Source organism: Cardiocondyla obscurior, linkage group LG25 (assembly GCF_019399895.1).
Source record: "Cardiocondyla obscurior isolate alpha-2009 linkage group LG25, Cobs3.1, whole genome shotgun sequence".
Lineage (NCBI taxonomy): Eukaryota > Metazoa > Arthropoda > Insecta > Hymenoptera > Formicidae > Cardiocondyla > Cardiocondyla obscurior.
In genome coordinates, this window is record NC_091888.1 from 816,899 (window position 1) to 841,577 (window position 24,679).

The window sequence follows — 24,679 nt, forward strand, 5'->3', positions numbered from 1 at the left end:
AAAAAATATAGAAAAAAAATTTTTGTATTCTTAATAAATTTTTTTCGGGGTTGTATTTTAGAGGTACCACCTCCATATTTTTACAGAAATATTTTAATATTGTCTCTTTTAACATATACCTTGTCGTATTTTAATATAATTTTTATGGTGCATCGAAGGATCATCGAATATGCAAGAATAATTGAGGCGAGCGATTCCTGAGAAATTGTTACACTTTGCACGCAGCGATAAGTCAATTATTATTAAACTCTTACTCCGTCGGGCTCTCTGCGAAAAAAATACCTCATAATAAAAGATCACATTGACTCGGGTAAAGGGAATGCCCTGAATATTAATCGCCGAGAAGAATAAGAAAGAGAATATTCTTGTCCCTGCGTTTATGCAAATTCGGTCTCTGACAATGTCCGCAGATAAAATGCTATCCCACCTCAAAAACGTACGTTGTGTCCAATGCTCTCTCATATTATTCTTATTTTTTTTTTTTTTTTTTTACATCGTTTTACTTTTTTCCTCACTTCACGCCCTTTACCGCATTCTTTCTATTTCTTTTTCTCTGTCTCTCGTTGAGCCACGAGAGAGAATCAGTTTTCGTTCCATTGAACACTATAAAAAAAAAGAAAAAAAACCATTGAGATTCGTTCGACAATTTTCTACTTTGAAAAGACATTTCTCGGATCCGTTAAAAAAAATTCCTGAATACCGTTTACGTCGGGTTTCTACAACAAATATGAATGTATCCATTATCTATGCGCAACATCGATGATTTCTTATTCTCGCAAGGACAGAATCAAATTGTTATAAAAATATCATAGCAATCTCATTATTTCAATCATTTCTTGAAATAGGGATTTTTTAAAACATTACATTTTTTAATCATAGTTACGTGTAATGTAATGTAGTTCTTTAAAAAAAAGTATATTTTTATTAAAATTTTTTTTTTAATTTCTCCTCTTTTTCATTATATAAAGCTCGAAAGTGATAAAAAAAACACCTTTTTTTCTAAACTAATAATAATTAAATAATAGAAAAATACAGCTACGTGTTATAAATTAAAAATTTCCTGCTTTTGTAAACGAAGCTGCATAACGTTCTCGCGAATAAATGCTTTCAAGTGTCCGAAAACCAGAAAAAGAATTGTCAAATTAGTTGCGTTTTCCCATTCACTCTGCAGTATCGAACTAACTCCCTACAATTTTTATTTTTATTTTTTTTTTTAAATTACTTAAATATGCACTTCGTGAGATAAGGTTTAAAGATGACAAAGCCATGATTCATTCAGCGAAGACATGCGATGAGGCTACGCGAACACGATGAGTTGATACAAACAGAACATGCATGCATTTTTTCTTGCGCTGGTGTAAGATCGTAAAAGTTGATGAAAAAAGTATGCAAGAGAAATGATCATTTTTTTTAACGAGTAAATTTCATATATTTCGGACAAGTATATTCGGCGGAAAAATGTAGAGCGCATTACTTTGGTACACTAAATTTATATATTGCATTCATGCCTTTTTTTTTTTTGTTTCGTATTACGTGATACAAAATCAAAATTGCATTATCTTTAAATTTGATATTTGACTGAATATAGGTATTATTAAATACTTCAATGTATAAATATTTAAAAAATGAAATTATAATTCGCTTTAAAAATGCAAATTTGCATCTGCATAATTGAATCACAGAGAAGCTAATATTCGGTTACTTTAATTAATATTCCGTCACATTCCATTACACGCTGGATGCAAACTCTCAAGCATAATATCAATACGTTTTAGTGCATATTTATGTAACAGTGCTTCGCGCCAGTAATGGCAGAACGAAGCTTTCGACCTAATTAATTAATTTCCATGTTAGCGTCGATGCTGATTTAAATCCGATCGCTAAACCAGTAGGCGTATGTTAAAATATGGAAAACTGTAAAGTCGCATCCATCGAAATCACGCAGCAAATACGTTTAAATGAGATAAATTTAATTATCCCCAGGCGTCACATATCACTTGCCGCACAAACCCCGATATACGTGCTAACAGAATTTGACAACGTGACAATTTCATTAAAAGAAATGCAGAAGTTGAAAAAGTATCGTTATTATAACGAAATAAATTATTGCGTTGTTAACACAAACGTGCAAAGAGTATTATATTGTCGAGACTATTCGGATTAAAAAAAAAAAGTGAAAAAAAGTAACTAATATATTCGCACCAATTGTTTCAACAAACGTCAAATCAGGATATTGCACGTAAATTGGAAACCTAATTCTACTTGACGTACCTAACGATTAGACGGCGTAATGCCACGCGAGTGCACGGAATGCGGTTTTTATAATGAATACCGAAATGAAAATAAAGTAAATCTCTCAGTTCGCGTGCGACGTGAATTACACAAAACGTAAATTACTGTTGTTTACAAATTCTACAAACACGGTTAAGTGGATTCAGTAAATCTCTGGGTGTGATAGCGCAAACTTACCGCACAATTCGAGGCTTGTTAGCACGTATAACGCGATGTCGTTTTCCACGAGGCGAGGGATCGCGCTCATCCGGCCAACTAACTCACGATGGATGTTTTTAATTTTAAACGCAACGCGTTTGTTCCACGTGTCTGTTATTTTCATAAGCGACTTTTAAAAACGTATGCCGCGCACCGACCGCGGTTGTCATATTTTTATTCGTAATCCGACATCGCGTCTGTTTTTCGGACGTTAATTACAGCGGGAAGCGGACTGTCTGTCGGTGACGCTGTTACGCGTAACGACCGCTCGTATAAAAAAGATTCCGCGGCACGCTTCCTCCCGTTGCCAGCGCGTTGGTTTTGCCCCAGCAATTTCAATTCTTTTTACCGTATTTTTCTTTCCGGCGATATTTTCAATACGCAATCGCGAGTCTTAATTATAATTGTGTTATTTATTATTAATTATAATAAATGATACTTATAATTGTACTGTTAAAGAATATTAAAAAAAATTTTAGTTGTATTTATATATATTTATTATACTTTGTGAAGATACAAATAAACCGTCGCATATCGCAGCAACAAATAACATATTTATTAATGCTTTAATTGAGAAAATTATTTTACAAATTTATAAAATTTTCAGTAAAACCTATCTTTCTTTCTATCAACATGTTTTTTTGTTTTGATAAAAGCTGTTTAATATGAAATAACAATTATAATAGAATGATTTAACACATCATACAAATAGGAATGTATAGGATTTCACAAGGTTTATAAGAAAGCTAGTTGCGCATATTTATAAGTAATTTAGCATTTATGTTAACAATCAACAAATATTAATGAAATTATGTATAATCTGAATTTTTTAATTATTTTGATTTGAAATAAATTTTATTACTCTCATAACTTATAATATGATCACATTGTCATGAGACTGTGCCACTAAAATATGAAAGCTAGTAAATAGAAGCAATTATATATTAAAAATAATGATATGATTAAAATGATAATCAGTAGCTCACTTATTATAACCTAATTTAAAGATCTCATAAATAAACGTACTTGATAAACAGTAATACGATAAAAACTAATACATCAAACCTATATAGAAATATTTGTAAATGTGTATGTAAATTCTGCATCAACTTTCTTTTAACACAAGACGCATTAAACTTAGAAATAAAATACATACTCGATTCAAAATATTTTGATCTTTAGAATATCTGTTAATGCAAAATACATTGCATTTTTAACTGTACAATTAACGTTAATAATACAATATACATCAGAAAATAAATTTTATCCCGAAGAACAATTTTCATACATTGCAGTGTCTCATTGTAAGAATAAAGTTTTTGCAATACATTGCATTTTTACGATCGTTTTGTATAATTCATAAATAGTGGAACTAATGAGATCTATCCACTTGCTGAACGATGTGAAGCCGAAACAAAGTTTTGTAGAACAAATAGTAGAATTATTTAGTAACGTGGTTGAGTGGCGTTAGCCATCTGCGTGCGGACTGCACTGGCCGCGACATTGCTCGCTGCGTTTTGCACGTGCTCATTTCGCAAAAATGTTGTAGCAAACTCTTGCTGTGCTTTTGTAACACTCGCATCGGAGGTGCGATAAATACGATGAATCTGAAAATAATATCGTTTTAATATCACGATAAGAAATGTGACGTCGCGAGTTTCGTTCTCGAATAGAATCGTTTAGCAGGTCGCGATTACAATTTCTTGCGATATACAGAGTGTCTGACTTAATATAAATTTTACATTTACATTTACATATTTTAATTACCTACACACAGCTATTTAGAAAGACACCTTCTATCAGACACTCAATATATATCTTTATTTATATCAATCTATATACATTATACCTTAGTAAGCAGTAGGAGGTCACCACCTGCCGCAAGCAGGAAACAAATAGCGATGAAAAGCATGAGAAGTCCGACGAAAATACCTTTAGCCGATGAGTCGAACATACGAATGGCAGTAAATATGCCACTGAAAAGTAAAAATATACAAATTGCGTTAACAAATTCCGATACATTATATGTAAGATTAAAATGCTGTATGAATACGGTAATACAAATATGTTACCATGTTCCTGCACCAGGAATTCCTATAGCCTGGATACCGGTAACGATTAGTTGAAAGAAGAAGACGAAGAAAAAGACCATAAAATTGAAAGAGCTGTCGTTTCTAAAAAAAATTAAAATAATAATTTCTGCGTTTATAATTTCACATTTGATTTCTATAATATTAATTCGACTTACTTGAAAGCCCTATATGCTGGTCTAAACCAACACATGAAGGAAAACGGAGTGAATAGTATGAGATATAAGATAGCCAGACCGAATGTCGAGAAACCCTCATTACAGAGCAACAAGATGAATCCTCCAGTTACATTCAATAGCAAAACACATCCGTGAACTATAAACAGTATAATTATATATATACATATATATATAATTTATGAATAACAATTAAAAAAAAAACATCTTATAGCTTCTATAGTTAAACTTACACATCCAGAGGTAGTATAATTGTCTCACTGTTTTCTGAAAATCAGTATGAATTTCCACATCGATATCTTGATAAAAGCATGGCTGGAAACAGCATTTGTCTGGTAATGGAGGCCAGTTATTTCGTCTTGCTAAAATACCAATAAATAATTATGTAAAGCAATTTTATTTAGCACCTAGAGTTTTGAAGCGTAGACAATACTAACGATAATACGGGGTATTTCTCAATTCCTCTTCAGCCCTAGCTTTCCACTCTGCTTCTGCTCGTTGCTAAAATTATGTTAGAACAAAATAAAATAATCTCTTCTGATCTTAAGACGTTTATAATCAATGGATACGTTAAACAGTAAAGTAAATATTCGATATTAATTTACATCCGACGGAGGCGAGACGGTTCTTCCTGAGCTTCCGAGGGCCGCATTGACAGTTTGTTGAGGAGTGCGCGCGTATGCAGGAGGAGGCGTTTCTTGATTAGAGGGTTGAAGGGTAGCGGGTTGCTGCGTTGCACCGACGCCACCATAAATGGGTGGGTTTACCGCCCCTCTGACTTGTGTAGTTCCTTGAATTCCTTGCTCAGCAAAAGGATTATAATCTTCAAGACCTCTACTAGCGGGTGTAGAAGTTACTGCTCTTCGTATCGCAGGATCCTGTAGCATGTATTAACACACACATTGATATTTGCTTATAATCATTCAATAGAATCGCTTATCTTATCTCTCATATTCTTATAGATATAATATAATGGTATCATTTTAATGGAATACAAAGAAATACGAGTACTATCACAAATGATTGAAAAGATACATTTTTATTTAAGTTATACTTTAAAGTAAGATTAAATGAATCGACGTTGTAATAAATTAACGTGACAATAAGATTATCAATGCAAACCGGATTATCGATACCAAGGCACGTCCGAGAATGTTTCGTCGAACGTCACGAGCTTTGTTCTCAAGTAGAATCGTTCGGCGGGTCGCGATTCATAATTTCACGCGAGCGCGGAATAAGGCAGGCCGGGCTGATCTGCGTAACGAGGAATTTTGACACGCTGAGAGCAATATTGAACCGCGCGAAGCTCGGTGTTTCGCTATCATCACTGTCGCGCACGTATCAAGTAAACGGCACTCACCGAGAAGGGATCGTTAATCGTTGGCTCCCCGAAGGGATTCTCGTCGAAGCCGGACATCTCTCGTCCTCGTTCTCGCACCGGTGGCACGCGGTCGTAGCACTAAGAGTAGGTACGAATTCGATACTCAATTAATCTTATCTAAATCTGTCTAAACCTGGCGAGCCATGATTCTCCCGTAATACACGGTGACGTCGTGGCAGCAGTTGTTCATTTTGCCCGACGTTCCACGGGTAAACGCAGTATATGACGTGCCGTCGGCGCGATCGCAGTGCCCTGATGCGTAGACGGAAAACAAATCGAAACACTCGGGTGCTGACCATCACTCTCTGTTTCAATTCTCAGTGGACGTGCAGCCTGCGCACGCTCGGTGAGATCAAAGTGGAAAACAAAAGGTAGAAAAGGTAACCGGTCACCGGTTTCCCTCTCATCAGTTACTGAGAATACTGCATGTGAATAAGTATATTAAGTTCGCTGTCGATTGAGACGAAGTGCCATTCAAAGTAAAAAGAAAATTGAAACGGAAAGTGATCGCCAGCATTCTCGTGTTCCGACCCGCGTCGGTGGAACGATGATGGCTGTTGAATATAATAGTATGGACTACACCGTATTGGAAAATCGAGTGAGAGAGGATTGATCATTTTTGCGAACATCGAACCATTGAGAGTGACAAATATATTAAAGCAGAAAATTCGTTTGGACCGGCATCTCGGTGAGTCAATAACGTAAAACATTTTGGGTACAATAGTTTATTTTCATTGTCATCTTTCGGCATCAGTACATATACAATACTCGATATATAATGATTCAATAATGTCATTAAATACGAAGTACGAAATCTATCTACATGCTAATTTTTCTAAATCGATTTGTCTCGTCTCTTTCATATAAATGAAAAAACGCTGGATAATTAATTATTATTAATATATATTAGATAGGTAAGCGTCTTGTCTTTCAATTTATTATGACTGCGAAGCGTCGGAACCTACCCTTGCGAGATAAATCAGATACCAATATACATAATTTCATAAATAGTTTACCCTTGTTACGCGATCGCTTGCGTGTGCGTATCTCGGTTAAAATCGTTTTTATGAAAGATCCGAAAAAACATCAACAAGCATCGATGGGAAGACCGTATTTCTTTCGAAAGCTTAATACACTCGATACGTTCGCGGACAAAACGATTGTTTTGTTCTAAACGTAAAAAGTAGATTCATTCTAGTGCTAAAAAATTAATGCTATTAAATCGATAGCGACTTTTACGTTACGTCGAGTTTGAATTGACCATCTAGTGGATATAATTGTTATCACGATTATCAAGAGTGTGATGGGTTTTTTTTTTTTCTATGAAATATTTTAATCGTATTTGGATAAATAAATTTATCTTCACGATGCACAAGCTCGCGAAATTGATTAATCGTGCATTCAGACACGATAGTAAAATAGAAACTTTAAATCCTTTATTCTCTTTGACAATAATTTGCACTGGCCTTGCACTTTATATTAATACTTCTCTGTCAAAGATATACGTTAAATGTCGATAAAATTTTATTTTACATCTTTTTATAGTAAGTTCCTTTTTTTATGATAAATGATTGAGAGTATGATGTGTCTGCCGTCTTTAGGAAAATATTAAATTACTATAAGCTCATATTTATACATCTTCCATTTAATGAAGTCACCGAATTTGCTATTGAGATGCAACACGCCGGTACGAAAAGAGAAAATAAAATCAGGGGGAAAAAAAACAATTAATCACGCGCAGACAGAAGATGATCCATAAATATTATTGTATATAAAAAATAATTATATCGATTTGATGTAGAATCTACTTTTTACTTTTAATTGATATTCACATTTTAATAGCATTAATTTCTTAGCATTAGAATGAATATGAAAACGTAATATGAACATTTAATCGAATTGATTATCGTGTTTCGCTGTCGGCGACAACAAATAAAGGAATAAAAGTGACGCGATTGAAGACCGACGTGCAAGTAATTAGCTGAAATTATTGTCATCGATGTTGTTTAACTTATTGTTAACGATTAATAATGCCGAGAATGAATTTGACGTTACATTTAAGTACGAAGCACAAGTACAAAGTACGCGAGTACCTTTAATCCACTAGATTGTAGAAAAGTCACTGTTGTAAATTGTTTTTTTTTTAATATTTGCACCATCTCTTTTCCGCACTTACAGTTTTCCCTATTCAAATACGGTTTGCAAGATTGCATATATTACGGATTTTTATTTTCTTTTTTACGTTTATATATAACGTAACGTACGTTTATATACTTATGTAAAACTTACGTAAGATTTTGCAGATGAACGAATTACAGGTTTACTTCTGTAACATGGTAATATTCGACCGTACAGGCACGAAATAGTCCAACTAATAACAGTCGTTACTATTAATATGTATGTATATCATTATGATTTGCACTATAACTTATTAATTATTATTAATAATTTTTTTTTTTATTAGTTATCATTGTTATCCTTATTATTATTTTGTAGTTGTTAATACTATTATATTAATGATTCTGGTGTCGAGAACGCCTTTTTTCGTTTGCACAAAGAATCACAAGCCGAAAGTTACATGGATATCTTCTGTGTATAGTTGTGTTAAAAAAAAATTAAATTAAATATTTTTTTTTTTTATATAAGAGAAGCATAGACAACAGTTTTAACATACAATTATTTTCTTTAAAAAAGTATTAATTATTTGATAAAAGCAATGCACGGTACCAATTACTTTTACTATATGTTTAAACAAATATTTATGATCGAAATGAGTTAGTGAAAAAAACAAAGAAAAAGATTTTTCCTGACGTTTAGATTTTTAAAATCATTTTTTGAGTTTGTTACGAAGGCTGTTCCAGAACTATTACACCGTTTTTTTTTCTTTTTGTTTTTTGTTTTTTTTTGTTTTTTTTGGTTTTTTTTTTAATGGTGCAAACTCTAAGATAAATTTAAAGTTATTTCCTCTTTTTCAACCGGGTTTTAAAAGTCACTTTTTTTTTTCGTCTTAAGTCTCAGAAAAAACTTGCATTAAGAAAAAATTGACTCTAAATCACAGTTAAAATAAAAGGCGATAGTTGCGGGATATCCTTATGTTACATCTAGGGGCGCACGTGAGACGAGTATGCGCGAGAGTACGTATGCTATGAACAATCTTTCACCGTGACAAAATCTAAAGCACCTAATTTTCGAAAATTGAGGTAGAATTATAGAGGAAAAATAGATTCGATGGGCCGCGGGGAGAGAGATCGGAGACATTGATAATAATAAACTTTTTAAGAATCAATCTCGGCGAGATGTTAGATTAAGGTAACAGCAATGTGCCCAATCATTTACCCAGCCCAATCAGTTCCGTTCTTCGCTATATTGGATTTAAGGACAACATACACACATAGATTATTAGAAACTCTTTTTAACACCGCGATTCTCAACTTGCTCGTGTAAAAGCAATCGGACTTTGACACTATGAGGAGTTTCAGCACCTCTCGTATGAGATCTCGGTTGATCATAATGAATTTCGATCGTGAATTTAAGCGCTTTTTTTTTATTTTTTTTTTTTCTTCGCGTTTAAATTGCTACAGTAATAATTGATAACGGTACTACGCGAACAAATTTTACTATCTATCTCTAAGCAAAGATCAGCAACCTCTAAACTAATGTCGACTGAGTTATGTTGTACACGACAAAAGAATCATTTCGCAGAGAGTAACGAAAACCGTATAAGGAAATATAACGTATTATCGTTCGAGTGTATGTTCGAATTATAATACGAATGCACTAAAGCTATTTTTTTTTATCTTTAATCTTTTTGTCGCTTCTGCTCGGGTTTATCTTTTTCTCACGCGTTTATTCTCGCGAGAAAATATAAATATTACCTCGTCGTATATTATTGCGTAGGAATTGTTCATAGGTACATATGTTTAACAATATATTTTCGCGAGCTTTTCTTTCTTTTTAGATAAACGTAATTAACTATCGCGATGACCGTCCACTCGGCCGAACTCGGGCAATAAAAATAATAAAAACGTAACATTTACGATCGAACTCGCCCCCGTCTCCCCGTAGAAAATATTTTGTGCTATTTTCATACAAAAGAATTTGAACTTACCATCTTAACAAACGTATCCTAAGTAGTCTATAGTACCGAACGATAACATACGTTACAGAGTTTGTGCAAAAGCGCGCGTATATTGCGATTGCAACGCGCTTCCACGGCGAAACCAGTCATCGGATGATCCACGGACGTTCCAATTCATAAACTCATATCCTCCTGATTGCGGTAATAGCGACGATAGCTAATATTTATATTCTAGGAACTTGTGAGGATATCTCGATCGATTTACAAGTATTGACCTACACGGCCAATCGAGTTTTTGCTTATTTTTTTATTTTAAGATCGCAGCAATTTACGCTTAGCTCTAAAACGCCCAAAAAATAGATCGGTCCGTCAATTGTTCGCTATTGTTTGTACGCGTTGATAGATCACTTAATTAATAGTTTGATATTAACGATAAATCGCATGTGGACAATTGGGATCCGTGAAAAATTAAAGGAATACGGGCGTCCTAGCGTTAAATCGAATTGAGCGATTGTCATCGCGTTGTAGAATTTTTTTTTTTTTTTTCTTTCTTTTTTTTTTGCACAAACTCTGTAGAATACACATGCACACAAACATACACACATAGATACAGAATAGTGTTCTTTCGTGCACTTATTCGTAGGTACATGCGTGAAATGCACAAATGGTCAACGCATCTTTTTTTTGCGTACGCTTAACATTTGTATATACAGACATCGCGATCGCCGTCGATTAATTCGGTGGCTTTTAACATTAGTAATACTAGGTTAATCGTAAAATTATTATCGCTTATCCACTTTTATCTCGCTGCAGCGATCAGTTCTCTCGCGGTCTCAATGTGCGACTTGATTTACATCGAATTTTTTTTCGCCTCGCCGAAAGCAAAAGTGACAACGCACTCTGATATTATCGTCGTTACGATATGCGCTTTGTCGTGCGAGAAACGCACGGTTGAACTATTAACTGCTGTCTGGAGAAAGATCGGCCGACAGATTTCTTTTCGTGAATCTCGCCGCACATCGAGGGGGAAAATTATAAAACTTTTTACATATCTATTTTGTCATGAAATCGCGTTAAATCGCGATGTTAGAGCGATTCCCCGTCGCGTTTCCGCGGGAGATTCGCCTTCGCCGATTTATTCACGAGCATTCGCGTATACGAAAAGAATTCGGCGACCGCAATCGCCGGATTCCACTCAGGTGAATTCTCTATTACGTATTGCTAGAATTTTTTGGGTATACCCCACGAATGTGGAATAATTTCGAGCTCTTCGTGAACGCGTGCTCATGGTATTTATTGTTAGCTCTCGCATCGCGTACAATTCGATCGTGTTGATAGATTGAAGGTTGCGTTCAAGTCCTTCGACAAAATATTTCACTTGAATCGCTTTTTTGGAGTATTTACTAACGGTCTTAGAAGCGATAGCCATCATTGTTTCTTTCGTTTGGTTTTTTTTTTTTTTTATTTGTGGCATCGAAAGAAAGATTTAACGTCGATAAACGCTGTTCCGGAAACATCCGACTTGAGAACGATCTTGGAAACTTGGCTGCGGTTTCTCTCGCGAGTATTTGCACGCGAATGTTATCAAATCGGACAGTCCGTTTTACACGAGTGACGAAAATCAGATCGATTTTCCAGCTTGCGATCTCGAATGGTGACGGAATGCACGTCTTTGCCACAAAGTACGTCCTGACCGCCCTGCTGCCGCCCCCAGGTCACCCTCGATAGACCTCCTGCCCCACGATTGTCTTTCTCTATTTCTACAGAGGCGGTTTAACTGTCGTTTATTTCGCAGATAATCGCTGTTGCGTAAAAATGATCTATTTAATCTAACACAATTTTTTAATTGCGGGTTCAGTACTCAAGGATTGTATCTTCGGATACGTTGGAATCTGCTGTGAGAAATCTGAAGAACGGCAGATAAAGTTGTTATCGATACAAAAAAAAGAAGTGTTTTTTTTTTTTTACAAGTAGACACGAGTATACATTTTTACATTGCCATTATTCAAATTTCTCTAATTAACTAGTGAATCGAGTACAACGCAAGAAAATGGAAAGCCATTTGTTGGCGCGCGATCTTTCAGAACGCTTTTCATATACTATTAAAAAATTACCGTCGACTTGCTTTTGAATAAAGAGAGCCGAGCTTTTTTTTTAAGCTTATCGCGGATACAGTACGCCTTGACGATCACGCGCTAAAGTCATGCGAATGTTTTTATGTGCGCTAGCTATTTTCTTGCAAGTTTAATACGACTCTCTTCTGTTTGTTTGCTTTTTTTTTTTCTTTTTCTTTTTTTCTCTTTCTTTTCTATTTACCGAAGTTGGCGTAACACTTCGGGAGCTAAAGTTGAAGCTCGACAAAGTTTCGACAAAGTTTTCACACCTAAAAGGCACTGCGATCGACATTTGTTAATTATTGTCGTTGCACCAACTTTTCGATATGGAAGAATTATTTGTTGTGCGCAGCCTCATATATTGGCGTTTTCGCCGCATCCTCGCGAGAATAATGGAACGGGATTCAAATGTTTTACGAGATATGTCCTCACACGCCGAAAGTGTGTATCGAGCGACTTTAGCTTAGCGTCGTAACAAAACGTACTGCGTGATAAACAAAACGAAGTTGGCTTTTAGGGCTCGTAATCGTAAAGCTTAATTTTGTAATTCATTAAATCAATGTGCGCCACGAGAAGCATCTTAGCAGCAGTTAAACACGGCGTTTTAAATGTAACAAACAGAAAAAGTAAAGCCGTTTTCGTTGCAACAGCAGTGAAATGTGACGCCGCGACGTTTACTGTAGCCTCACTCCGAGAAATTTTATTCTTGAAACGGTGTAAAAATGCAATTTCAACTACGCTGAAGTGTAAAAACGAATTTTCTTAGTAAATGAGCAGTCTTTGCAGTTTGATATTTTTCGCGACATTTTTACTATTGCCAACGAAACACGGATCGCGTGTTTTAGTCGCGTTTTATCCTCCACTTTCGCGCTCGACTCCGCGTGATGCTCGGCTCGATTTTCCGCGCTTCGATCGCCACACGCAGCGGAATTCGATCGTATAAACGAACGTCTTGAAATCTTTTTTTTTTGTCTCGTAGTAAAAATGCGACGATACATCTCAGATCTGCTCGGTAACGGTAAAAGCGTGTAAGTCTATACTTTTGTTATTACAAGTTAAAGTATACAACTAAACGAATTTGGCGAAACGTACACGTCGACCAAGAATCGTCATTTAGCACACTTTTAAACGAATGTCCAAGCATGTCAAACCCTTGCAATATTTTAAACACGCGTACCCTTTACACATTATAAGCCGCTAATCAGTACCGACTCGCTTTTGATTGAAACGCGGAGGTATTTCCGGGCTGGATTTCAACCAGAATATTTTTGCGCAATCGTAATACTTTCGCGAACGTTCTCATTTTACATCGCGGAGGCGTTAAATCGAATCCATTCTCCTTTCAAGTACCAAATCATCGGGGCGTCCAGAGGAACGCTACTTTCTTTACGCACAGGTTCCGAATATCGTTATTACTCGCGACACGTCGTCCCCGCGTAAACGGCGACGAGCGTATCCCGGCCAGGCGAGGCACCTCCGAATACCGTGTCCCGACGCGCGAACGTCGTGGTACTTGCCGACAACTCTTGGCGGCAACTCCGCGACGTCCGGTCGACGTGTACGTCGCGCTGATGGTCGGTGGGGCAGACGAGGTTCTCCCTAGAAAAGCAGAAAGGAAACCCGGGTGCGGCGAGCGTCCCCCTTGGCCCGTCGGGCCATCCCAAACTGTCAGACGGACGGGTCGCTGCCGGGGACGGAGCCCGTCTTGCTGCCGTCGGCGCCAACTCCGCCACCGTCGCCGTCAGCTCCCCCGCCCTCTCCGCCCCTATACGGCGAGCCGCCGGCCCCGCGCGCCGACAGACCTCGGAAATCCAGGTTGTACTGAAAAGACGTATGAGGACAATAGGTTATTACATGTCGCACGCGAGCGCGAGTCTCCGGACTCTCGTAGGTCACTCGGTGGGACCAAAAGATCAAGCGGAAGCTCGCCGAAAGTTTCGCCAGCATTGTCCCTGCGATATATAAGGTATTGACGCTCCCCGGTCTCCAAGAACCGAACTTCTACTCTGTTTTCCCACGAGCTTCCGATTGAAAGCTAATATTATATTTCAAAGTTTAGCATTTGAAAGTTAGAGATATATACTCTCGAGAAGATGCCGTGTGCTGTCGCACTGTTACGCTCTTGCCGTCATAGTTGGCGAGTCTGTGATCTAGTATATAAGAAGGATTACATACTCCGACAAAAGTAGGATAAATTAATTTTCCACGTGGCATTTTTCGTGTTATTTTGCTTTGGACAGTGTTTTCCTGTCGGGATGCGATATCTGTTTGTCAGAGTATCTGAGATTATTGCAGGAAGAAATATTAGATTTCATTACGATACATGGTGTAGCCATTCCTGTAAAGGTAGCTGAAAATGGATTAATTCCAATTTATTATTGTTACATGATTATGTTAGATGGATCTGTCGTAGGGGGTATCGCGCCGTGTGTCATTTAATCGAAGCGAAATCGGTACAACACGCGAGTTATATAAAAATAAAAAAAAGACATTCAAAAAAGCTGCAAATTAAATCGATATTAGATGTAGTAAGGTCTACGAAAAGAATGATAAGCCGCGACGTTGAAAGCTGAAAGACAACGGATTCGTCGTAATATCGATGGCATTAGTTTTCAATAATTATTACGAATTATCAGATTTATGTTACAATTTGTGCAAGAACAATTTCTCGAATTCTGCGCATTCCGTCGCTAATAACTTTTTTTTTTTTTTTTTTTTCTTCTGTAAAAATATAATCAGCTATTATAAAATATAAAATTACGACGATTCGATGTCCTAAGCGTGGCCGTAATCAGGTGATACGAAACAAAACGAAGAAGCTGAAATGAAACCAAAGTCGAACCTGTACGAAGAACGTGTAGTGTACTCGACGTGTGCGTGCGTGCGTGCGCGTGAAACGACAGTATTCACGTGCCACGTGCTACGGCACGACGTATTACACGAGGCTGGTATTATCTCGGTAGCGTTGCGTGTCTTAGGTGCTGCAGCTGTGCGTGGTGCAGCTGCAGCTGCAGAAGCTGCAGGTTCTGTAGGCAGTAGGATGGCTGCTGCGTTCCGGGCGTTGTGTATGGCAGGGCGGACGGATGGACGAAGGAGCTGGAGTTCCGGGACAGCCCGGTGCTCGGATGCCCCGGGCTGAAACTGAAGGGTAGCAGAGACAGGCTTTGGCTAGGGGGTGGTTTCAGGATACTGTGAAATTGCGCGGACGTGAGCGGGTGGGGTTGCACGTAAGGGCTCGTGGATGGCAACAATTGAGGGCTAATCGGATACAAACAATCCTCTTCAGCTTGGCCTGGCATCGTCGTCGGGCTGAGCTCCATGTATTGCGGCATGATGATATTGTGCTAAGTAGCGAATAGAACGGAAGGAAACAGACGTATACTTGACTAGTTCTTTTTTTTCTTTTCATCTGAACACAGATCTTTGCACCTTTGATTCCGATACCTGTGCGAATACTTGACACACGATCTCGTAATATAAGAACGTAGTTTATAACATTGATTTAATAAAAATAGAAAAAAAATTTTTTTTTGTAACCAATTATGGAAACTACTGTTCTAATAAAACAAACATTCGCACAGGATTAATATTACATTCTGACGAGAGTTTCATAATTTTTTAGTTTTCATTATTCGTAAATAATTCTTAATATCTCATTTTCCATATCTCTATCATTTTATATATACATATAAATGGTCCCAAAAGGCTAAAGCTACCTGTAAACGGAAGAATTTGTTATACTTGCTGATATTTCATTAGAAATTAGTAAAATATTTAAGATGTTATGAATAAAATAATATAATACTTGCGACTGTTCAGGCGCACAACTAAGATTATTAAAAAAAAAAATTGCATAAAAGTGTGCCTTCGTTTATTCAGGAAATAGATTGATTGAGCGCGCCAAATATTTTCATGGCTCACCTTTGTGGCGCAGACGAAACACGTCGTGACCACCTTCGAGATCACATTCATGAGGTTTTTCGTTTCTTGTATGACATTGTCGACCTTGGTGAAAGTGGCGGCTTTGCCTACGGTAGGGTTCTTCACGGTGAACTGCAGTTGCTGAACGTATGTCGGCACTCGATCCAGGTTTTCCAAAAGTTCTTTCTTGTGCGGTCCACCTGGTACCTGCACCCATGTAACATCGTATACAAACTTACGTTTTCGTCCATATCGCAAGATAAACTTATTTTTCATTTAATTTTCAACGATTCTATAATGTTTCGAAACACATTTGGTACATAACATTTATTATTACCGGCGAAAATATTAATTTTGTAATAATAATATAATTAATTGCAATTAAAATTATTTATAGTCGATATTTTAAAAATTAATTTCTATTGTGTAATAATTTATAAACTTTTAAATTAAAATTTAAGTATACGTTTGAAAAAATTACTTAAATCGTTTGCTGTTACTTTTAATATTTATGGTTTTATTTTAAAGTCAGTTCTGTTTAATGAATATCCAGATTAATAATCGCTGAAAATTTTTTAACGTATTTATCTTGCGATAATATTGCTGTTAATATTTAATGCACTTCTTAAAGATTTCGTAAAGCAAGATGCCTGATTCTATTATTGGTAGTTAAATGGCTAATAATAAATACTTTGTGTAGTACGTATCGTAGATACTTAGAAATTTGCAGCTAAAAATTTAACAGAAAGATCGTCTATCTGTCCTAGGTGAACACAATGCAAAACTTTAAACACAAAAAGATTTCTCGATATAAATATCAAATACTGTGATTGTGTGAACTGACTGTGAGAGAAATAGTACAGACCTTATTATTTTTGCAAGCTTCCTTCACATAAATTGATTTTGATAATTTGATTTTACGACACAGAATATCATACATTATCAAATATTTTTAAAAAATATTTTTTAAAACCGAATAATCTTCTCGGATTTAAATTTAACATTTATACATATAACATACGTTACGAAGATATATCGTATATGTATTAGTATTTAATTATGTAAATATTTGTTAATTTATTAATGATATCTGTTAATTAATTAACAAAATGCACGATGATGAAAGCTAGCAAAAATTGTGAGACATAATACTCATGCCCCAGATAGTGGAAGGAGAGGGACCACAATGCACATAGACGTCGTCCATAGACGGAAGCATTCCCGTAGCATCTAAAACACACTTTACTAATCGTACACAAAAAGTCGTAAATGTATGTACAGAAAGTAGATTCACTAATGACATCATGAACGTTCATTATGACCATTTAATGACGTACGCGAAGGTTCAATTCTTTATACAATTAAATTTTACATTGTAAATTATAGCGCAAAAAGTTTCATACGTAACGCGAGTTATTGAACGTCGTCATTTTTTAATTATTATAATAAATCGTCACGTCAGTTTTGATAACTCTTTTTGAAAGATTAATTGTTAATTGTAATCGATTAATATCTTATATTTGGTTGTTATCGAAATTTGTTACTTTATATATTATTTTTGATTCGTAACGATCAATAGGAAAGAGTTTACGTGCGTGACATGTTGCATAGCAATACGTATACGAACATAGTATATATAAATGTAATTTGTATATGCATTTAACAACACACTCAACAACAGTAGAACATTGACGTCGCAAAGTGAGATAGAGAAAAAGTGCTATATATTTATACACATACTAAGTATGTATATACACATATACAGCAGTGAGAATGATTTTGTTAAGGCGAAAGAGTGATATCTATTAGTTAAAAAGGATCTAAAGTAAAGAGAGAGAAAAAGTTACCTGGATGGAGGCATTCAAGAGCGAGGGTATAAAAAGGATTGTATATAATACAGAATATATTACAAGGTTAGCATTTAGTTGTTTTTTCTTAAGAAGAATATAAAGAGAGACCAAAGTGGTTTCAGGTGACTATATATATTCGGCCTAGCTAGGAGGGGTTTAAAATAGGGTAGCAAACGTGTTAATTCGAACATGTCTAATGCTAATAACGCATGTCGAAGCTACTTCTGGTCTGGAAGCTACGTTCGTATGGTAGCACAATAATATAAATTAGTGGAATAATGTTTTTCGTTGACATTTTTTTACATCTGTTTTTTTACATATGTTAAAATTATTCTGATTTTAAATTTCTGTTACTCTATTTACTGGACACATTACGAAATATTGCTTTTGCTTTTATGCATTTTACAATAATCAGAGATTAACTTTTATTAATTTTTAATTGAAATTAAACAGTTGTATCGTTAAACTGACGTATATTTATTTCGAAAGTATTATGGTACAAAGGATATGAGAATATCTTTTATTTGTACGTATGATTAAATTTGTCGAGTATTCAAGTGGCAATGATTATTGTTAGCATCCATTAATGTATATTTAATAACAGAAGTGTGAATTAAAATATTGACTATTAAAGTTTTTAATACAGACTCGATGCAGCTTCGACGTTGCGATTTACGAAGAAATGAAACTCAATAGCGTAAATGTATAAGTAAAAAGATTTCCAGTATAGCGAGGATCAAGAAACGCGGAATCAAGTCCAATATAGAGTCCGTATAATAAACAATGGTAAAAGAATGATCATAGAAGTAAGGGTGATATATAGATATATCAACATCAGTCCAATTAAAAAAACATGTGTCATCTCTCTTTCGATCTACGTCGGCGTGTTAGCTGGCCGCTACGTACCTGATAACTGAATTGTCTCACAACTTTGTACAATCTGTTCGCTTCCTCGGCGAAATACTCAGCTTGGGTGAATAGGTCCTGAGTAGTTTTAAGAGCGCCTTCGCCCCGCGTAAACTGGTACATCGAGAACGCCATTGACGACATGTTCTTCGCTCGTTTCACAATATCGTTGTTCTCCTCTAGAGCGCTTCCGCTTTCCTGCCACTTTTCCGTCTCGGCGTCCATTTCCGAAGTAATTAACTTCATCTCGAGACCAGCCTTGGCAATCTTCGCCTGTTCCTCGCTGTCTAACCGCACTGGTTTTAACGGCTTGCTTGTCGTACCGTGTTTCTGAAATGAACAATATCTTCGTCACTCACTTGTGTCTAACGAGAATCAATTTAAATAGCTAGTTTTTTTTTGCCGATACTTTTAACTCCGGCCTCGGAATACAGATTTCATACAAGATCGTTTGTGGAAATAATTATTTGTTACGTACCCCTGGCCGTGGCAAAGACATGTAAACTTGCTTTTCTGGTCGATTTTGACTGAGTTCCAAAACGTCTTTCGCTACTGTCGTCACGTCAGTCATAAGCCACTGCCACATGTCGGCAAACACTGAAATATGCAAAAGCGTTAAATAATTTAGCAACAAATTTGGCGTAAACTTCTTAAATTATTAAAGTATTATTTTACCTTCTAAATTTTCTTTGGCTATCTTACTGGTGGGATGCCTAGCCAGGGTATGCGCGGCGGTTACGACTTGAGGACCATATATTCTTAAGTTAATTTCCGTGAACTTGGCCGACACTTGCAACGATTCCGAGAGCGCAACGTGTCTTAGAAGTTTACAAACCTAGAAAGGAGAATACGTGGCTATATAACTCCACCGCTGCATGTCGAATCGGTGAGTTAAAAATATATTTTTTTATATGTCAGGATTATAATTTAAGCGTTATATAATTTTGTTATTCGTGACCGTTAAACTTCGAATGCACGTGCATGCGAATATGAACACGCGACGCGTGGGCCACGTCTAGAAGCTTACTTCGAGAATATGTTCGATGTACTCGTGGAATCTGTCGCTGCTCTCCTGCAGACGGTCGATGTCATTGGCCAACGCGAGATTTCTGATCGTTGACACGAGTTCCTGTCCGGCTTTTGTCACTTGGCCAAGATCGCCAGCTTGTTCCATCGTCGTCGCGCTGAGCTGTTGGCGAAGGTCTCTAGTCGCCCGTAGCACTCCCATCACCGCTTGCTCCATTTCCGAGCTGGGTGAACCACCGCTGCCTTCGTAATTCTAATAGAACACGATTATTAATTATATTTAATTTCAATATTTTTATTTTTAACACGATGATACTAGACATATTTTAAGCGTATTTCAATTAAATTCATGTATTAATAAATAGTATTTAATCGCGTTTTTTTTTTTTTTTTTTTAATAAAATTAAGTAAAATTTATATCTATTCACCATGCTATTGCCGATCCGCAAGAGTGTATTGAGCTCGAGTTTCGCGCGATCGCAAAGTAGAAGGATATTTTCTCTATGCTCGTGACTCGTATAAGCGCTGTCGGTGAAGTCTTGTGTCCTCTCGACCACCGTTTCCAACGCCGACGTAAGTGTTTCACGACAGCCTGGTCCCAGCAGGGTCATTCTCGTTGTTTCGACGAGCCTTTCGAAATGTTTCAAAGCTGAGCAAACGGTACTGCTATCCCAGTCTTCCTGCTGCGGGCTCTGCAAGTAATAGTGAAGTAACGTAGAAGAAATATTCTTTTACGAGAGTTTCGTCGCGAGTTTTGTTCCGTGTGTAGACAAAATTTTATTTAGGTATTCAAATGTTCGACAGTAATTATACGAGTCTAAAATTTTTGTTTTTTACGCGTCTTGCAATGTTGAGAAACATGACGGTGACGAATGTTAGACACGACGCAAATAATATTAAATCTTTTAGAGAGATGCCACAGTAGGGAGCGTTTCCACTTGACCAGGTTTGTCTACAATCACTCCAAAATCGATTATGTCGCGCGGAAAGTGGGTAGTACTTAAGTGTAAAACACAAGGATATATATATATTTTTCTAGCACGGCTAAAGGTCGTTTGGTATGACCCAGCTCTTCCGCGTTGTTTCTTCAAAGGCTCGAGAGGTTTTTCAGAATCGCCGATAATACGTGAATTATTTCATCCCGTTAATTTCACGGCGAAAGAAAAGTCTGGCACGAAATGAAAGCACCGTCGAAAGTGCCGATATGTAAATGCGGCTGCTCAATTTGGCACAGGGCGAATAACCATTCGTAATTTTTATGACGACCGTGTCAGTTATAGCGCGATTTCTTTTCCCGCGGTAAAAGTTCGTCGCCGTTGTTTTTTGGGTAATGGGTCGGAGTTTTTAAATTCTCGTTATGAAACTACGCGATATTTGTCGACAAATTAATTTTTAATATTCAACATGCGTTTATACTAAATATATGTATGTAAGAAATTAATGTAGAGAATTATTTAAAATAGACAATTATTAGTGATCATAAATTCATTAGTGTGTGCGGAATAATCATAGATAATCGATTATGCACATATTATGCAATCGTGGCCGATTGTCATTCGGACGTACTCCGCCGATTTTCCTTTACCTTCGACCGCCGCTTATCGATTTCGTGCCAGACCAGACATCACGCTATTATTTATGGTTTCTCGAGTCGTATTGGGATCATTTCAATATCTCGTTTACAAGTTCTACGAGGGCAGCAGATCGTGCCTCAAGGTCGTTTAAATCTCGTATTAGGGAAGATTCTTAAATCACAATTTGGCGGACAAAGTCTCGTTGGAATGTTTCCAAAGCTTTCGGAAATATTTTGTCGCGTACGATTTTATTCCTTTGGATCTTTACAATATGCACTCCTGTTGCATACAAATAATGGACGTATAAATGGTTAGAAGCCAGCGTGATTAGTAATAATCACAATGTTTCTTGGCAAGTCCAATGCGAAAATATTGGTGTCGTTAATTTATTCTCCATTATCTTTGTATTTATTCGTAAATTAATTTTTGTATTACTCTATAAATTAATAGCACGAACAGATTTATGAAAATAATAACTCACCTGCGAATTCGAGTAGGATTGAGATTCGCTGCAGTCTAACACTCCATCCTTGACAACGTAATGTATAAGATCCATCGCTCTTCTCATTTGACAAAAAACCGTATCTCTGTTCTCTTTAGCGGATGGACATTCGGGATGCCTTAAACACGTTTTGCTGGATGTGAGTAGCATCATAGTGCTTCTCTCTAACACCTGTCGAGCTGCTGCCATTTGCGCGCGCCTCCTTTCATCTTTGAGATCGTTCTGAAAATGAAATTCACGTTCAGTCGCATTGCATAATATTATATAAGTTCGTATATTATAAAAGTTCGAATTTGAATGAAGTATCGGCTCGTAAGAAGCGAATTTCGGTATCGTCTGACCTGTCGATCACCCGTTAAATGCGCTAGCTCGACCATCTCTCCTCCAAATTGGCTAAACGCCTTGACGAATTCCGTGAAATTCGAGACACTTTCGAGGCGCCCGAGACTGCGGGCGACCTTATCCTTGGCATGAAGCAATTGATTGACCACGACGATGTCTGCGAGGAGGAGAACTTTCGTCACTGAGCCTAGTAGACATCTGGCAGCTCTTACGACGGAGCTTCGGTCAGCCAAGCTGTCTTCCAAGGCACATTCGCATAATTTCTCGATTGCCGAACCTAGATGCAACATAAATCGATTGTCGAATTACGTTTTTCAGTTTTATTATATTATACGTATACATATACGTATACATATGTATATAATATGCGCAACAATTAAAATATGTACGTGTAAAGTAATAATTTTCTTTATAAATTCCACGGTAAAGGTTCAATTCTTGAAAGACAGATCGATTGAAGCTCCGAGCTCGTGTGACGGACAAGGCTTTTCTGATGAATTAAACATCTCGCCTTTTTATCGTGTGTCACCGTAAAATCGGAGTAACTGATTTAATTATGACCGAGTCCTTTAACTTAAGAGTGACAACTATGAGTAATTGGGTGCTCTTGAACGATCGTAATTAGCTACTTTGCACATTCACTTTCTTTCTTAAACAATGTTAATACTGAATTATCGTAAAATTTTGAGAAAACTTAACAAATATGCAGCGTTACCTGCTTATATCTGAATTTATTAAGATAAAAATGTTAGTCAATTTTTTTTTTTCTTATTTTTTTTTTTTTTTCTTATTTGAAAGCTCTATCATTTATAGTTTTAAATCCAAATACTAACAGATATGTTATATTCATTACCAAAAAACTTTATGGAATAAAATTGATAGAGATAGTTTATGCCAATTAACATGTGATTATGTTGGACGTGATACAAAAATTTCCAGCGATACGATATTGTTAAAAATCAACATAGAAATCTATATTAAGAAATTTTTTCCAAGTTGCACTTGTGTATAACGTTTTCTAATAATATCATCATCGATCGGACGACTTCGCGTGTGAGATGTGAGGGTTGGTATATCATTAAATAATTACTTTCAGAATTAGGAAACCGTAGTTAACGCGAAATACAATATCGCCACTGGCTATTATCTTGTATTAATTGTTTATCGCTATTAAGAGCTTGAGATGTTCTGAAGATAAATTACTATAGGGATGGTCGATGAGCGAAAAATTGAATATAATTATTATCATGCCTGTAAACTGTCTATAACAATGTGTTCTGTGGCTCACGGTCGCGCGTCTTCGTTAAATCCTCGTCGATACTTTTTTTTAACGAGTTCTTCGTCAACTCTGGTGTCTGCAAAACTTTTCTCATAAGCTACTGCGAATTATCCTCGGTCGGATCTCGGTGGAACTTGATTTATTTGGTAGATACTTTTTTTATTAGCTAACGAGATCGGCATTGGTTTATTCCTCGTTCCAATAGTGCGTTGCAAGCTTCAAAAGTAATAATCGTGTTAAATGTCGAAATTAAATATTTTCCACGATCCATCACGCACGACGAGATATGTATAATATATTTTAATAAGTGCCTAATATATTTATAATTGGATATTGAGTAATCAGAAATTCCCTTCATTTTATATATATATATATATATTGCGCGCTGTATTATTATTTGTTTTTTATATTTTTTTTATTACAAGACAAATCGCTTATTTCGTTCTATCGAATTGATTAGTATCGCAATGTCAGCATTGTAAGATCAGTCGGTCCGATATAGAATCCTTATAGTATTTTATATAAACTGACTGTTACGTAAGTACATACAGAGAACTTGACCCAATTTAAAAATCGAAATGTATTGATTTCGTACGATTTCGCGAAAATATACGTTCCACTTTTATTCCGTGTTAATTTTTTTTTATACGTATTTATTAGCAAAAGCATAAACAATTTATAAACAACTTTACGTTATCTATATTTCAAAAAGTACGGCAAAAATATACGTCAACGGATAAGAACTATTTCTCTTTTTTTTAACATTTTATTTGCTTTATTACTACGAAAGTAATGTCGTAAGAAAAATAATAAAACGGTTAAATAGTACGCGAGATATTATCTACAGTATAATTTAATATTTATTATGGTGGGTAATATTTTTATAGTGTATATTGTTTTATTAGATAATCATTAGCACTTGGTTAATTTTCGGACTTTGATAAAATATT

General features: G+C 36.1%; 2 protein-coding genes across 3 annotated transcripts in view; both read right to left on the reverse strand.

Moving 5' to 3' along the window:
* Positions 1-2,963: 2,963 nt before the first annotated feature.
* Scamp (secretory carrier membrane protein) lies at positions 2,964-6,338 on the reverse strand. Its single transcript, XM_070672441.1, has 8 exons — positions 6,117-6,338; positions 5,362-5,634; positions 5,194-5,257; positions 4,990-5,118; positions 4,739-4,895; positions 4,563-4,664; positions 4,340-4,466; positions 2,964-4,097 (listed from the first exon to the last, which is right to left on the reverse strand). Exons 1-8 carry the CDS (start codon positions 6,171-6,173, stop codon positions 3,936-3,938), a joined length of 1,071 nt encoding a protein of 356 aa, XP_070528542.1. The 5' UTR covers positions 6,174-6,338; the 3' UTR covers positions 2,964-3,935.
* Positions 6,339-7,445: 1,107 nt separating this feature from the next.
* The window catches only part of Alpha-catr (alpha-catenin related), a 33,005-nt gene continuing 15,771 nt past the window's right edge, over positions 7,446-24,679 (reverse strand). For both annotated transcript variants that reach the window (XM_070672439.1, XM_070672440.1), the window contains exons 3-11: positions 22,450-22,727; positions 22,088-22,330; positions 20,461-20,724; positions 20,034-20,285; positions 19,682-19,841; positions 19,485-19,603; positions 19,007-19,336; positions 16,251-16,457; positions 7,446-14,150 (exon numbers count right to left, since the gene is read on the reverse strand). In XM_070672439.1, coding sequence (XP_070528540.1) covers positions 13,998-14,150; positions 16,251-16,457; positions 19,007-19,336; positions 19,485-19,603; positions 19,682-19,841; positions 20,034-20,285; positions 20,461-20,724; positions 22,088-22,330; positions 22,450-22,727 — 2,006 coding nt within the window. In that variant the 3' untranslated portion in view covers positions 7,446-13,997. The remainder of the gene's footprint in view (positions 14,151-16,250; positions 16,458-19,006; positions 19,337-19,484; positions 19,604-19,681; positions 19,842-20,033; positions 20,286-20,460; positions 20,725-22,087; positions 22,331-22,449; positions 22,728-24,679) is intronic.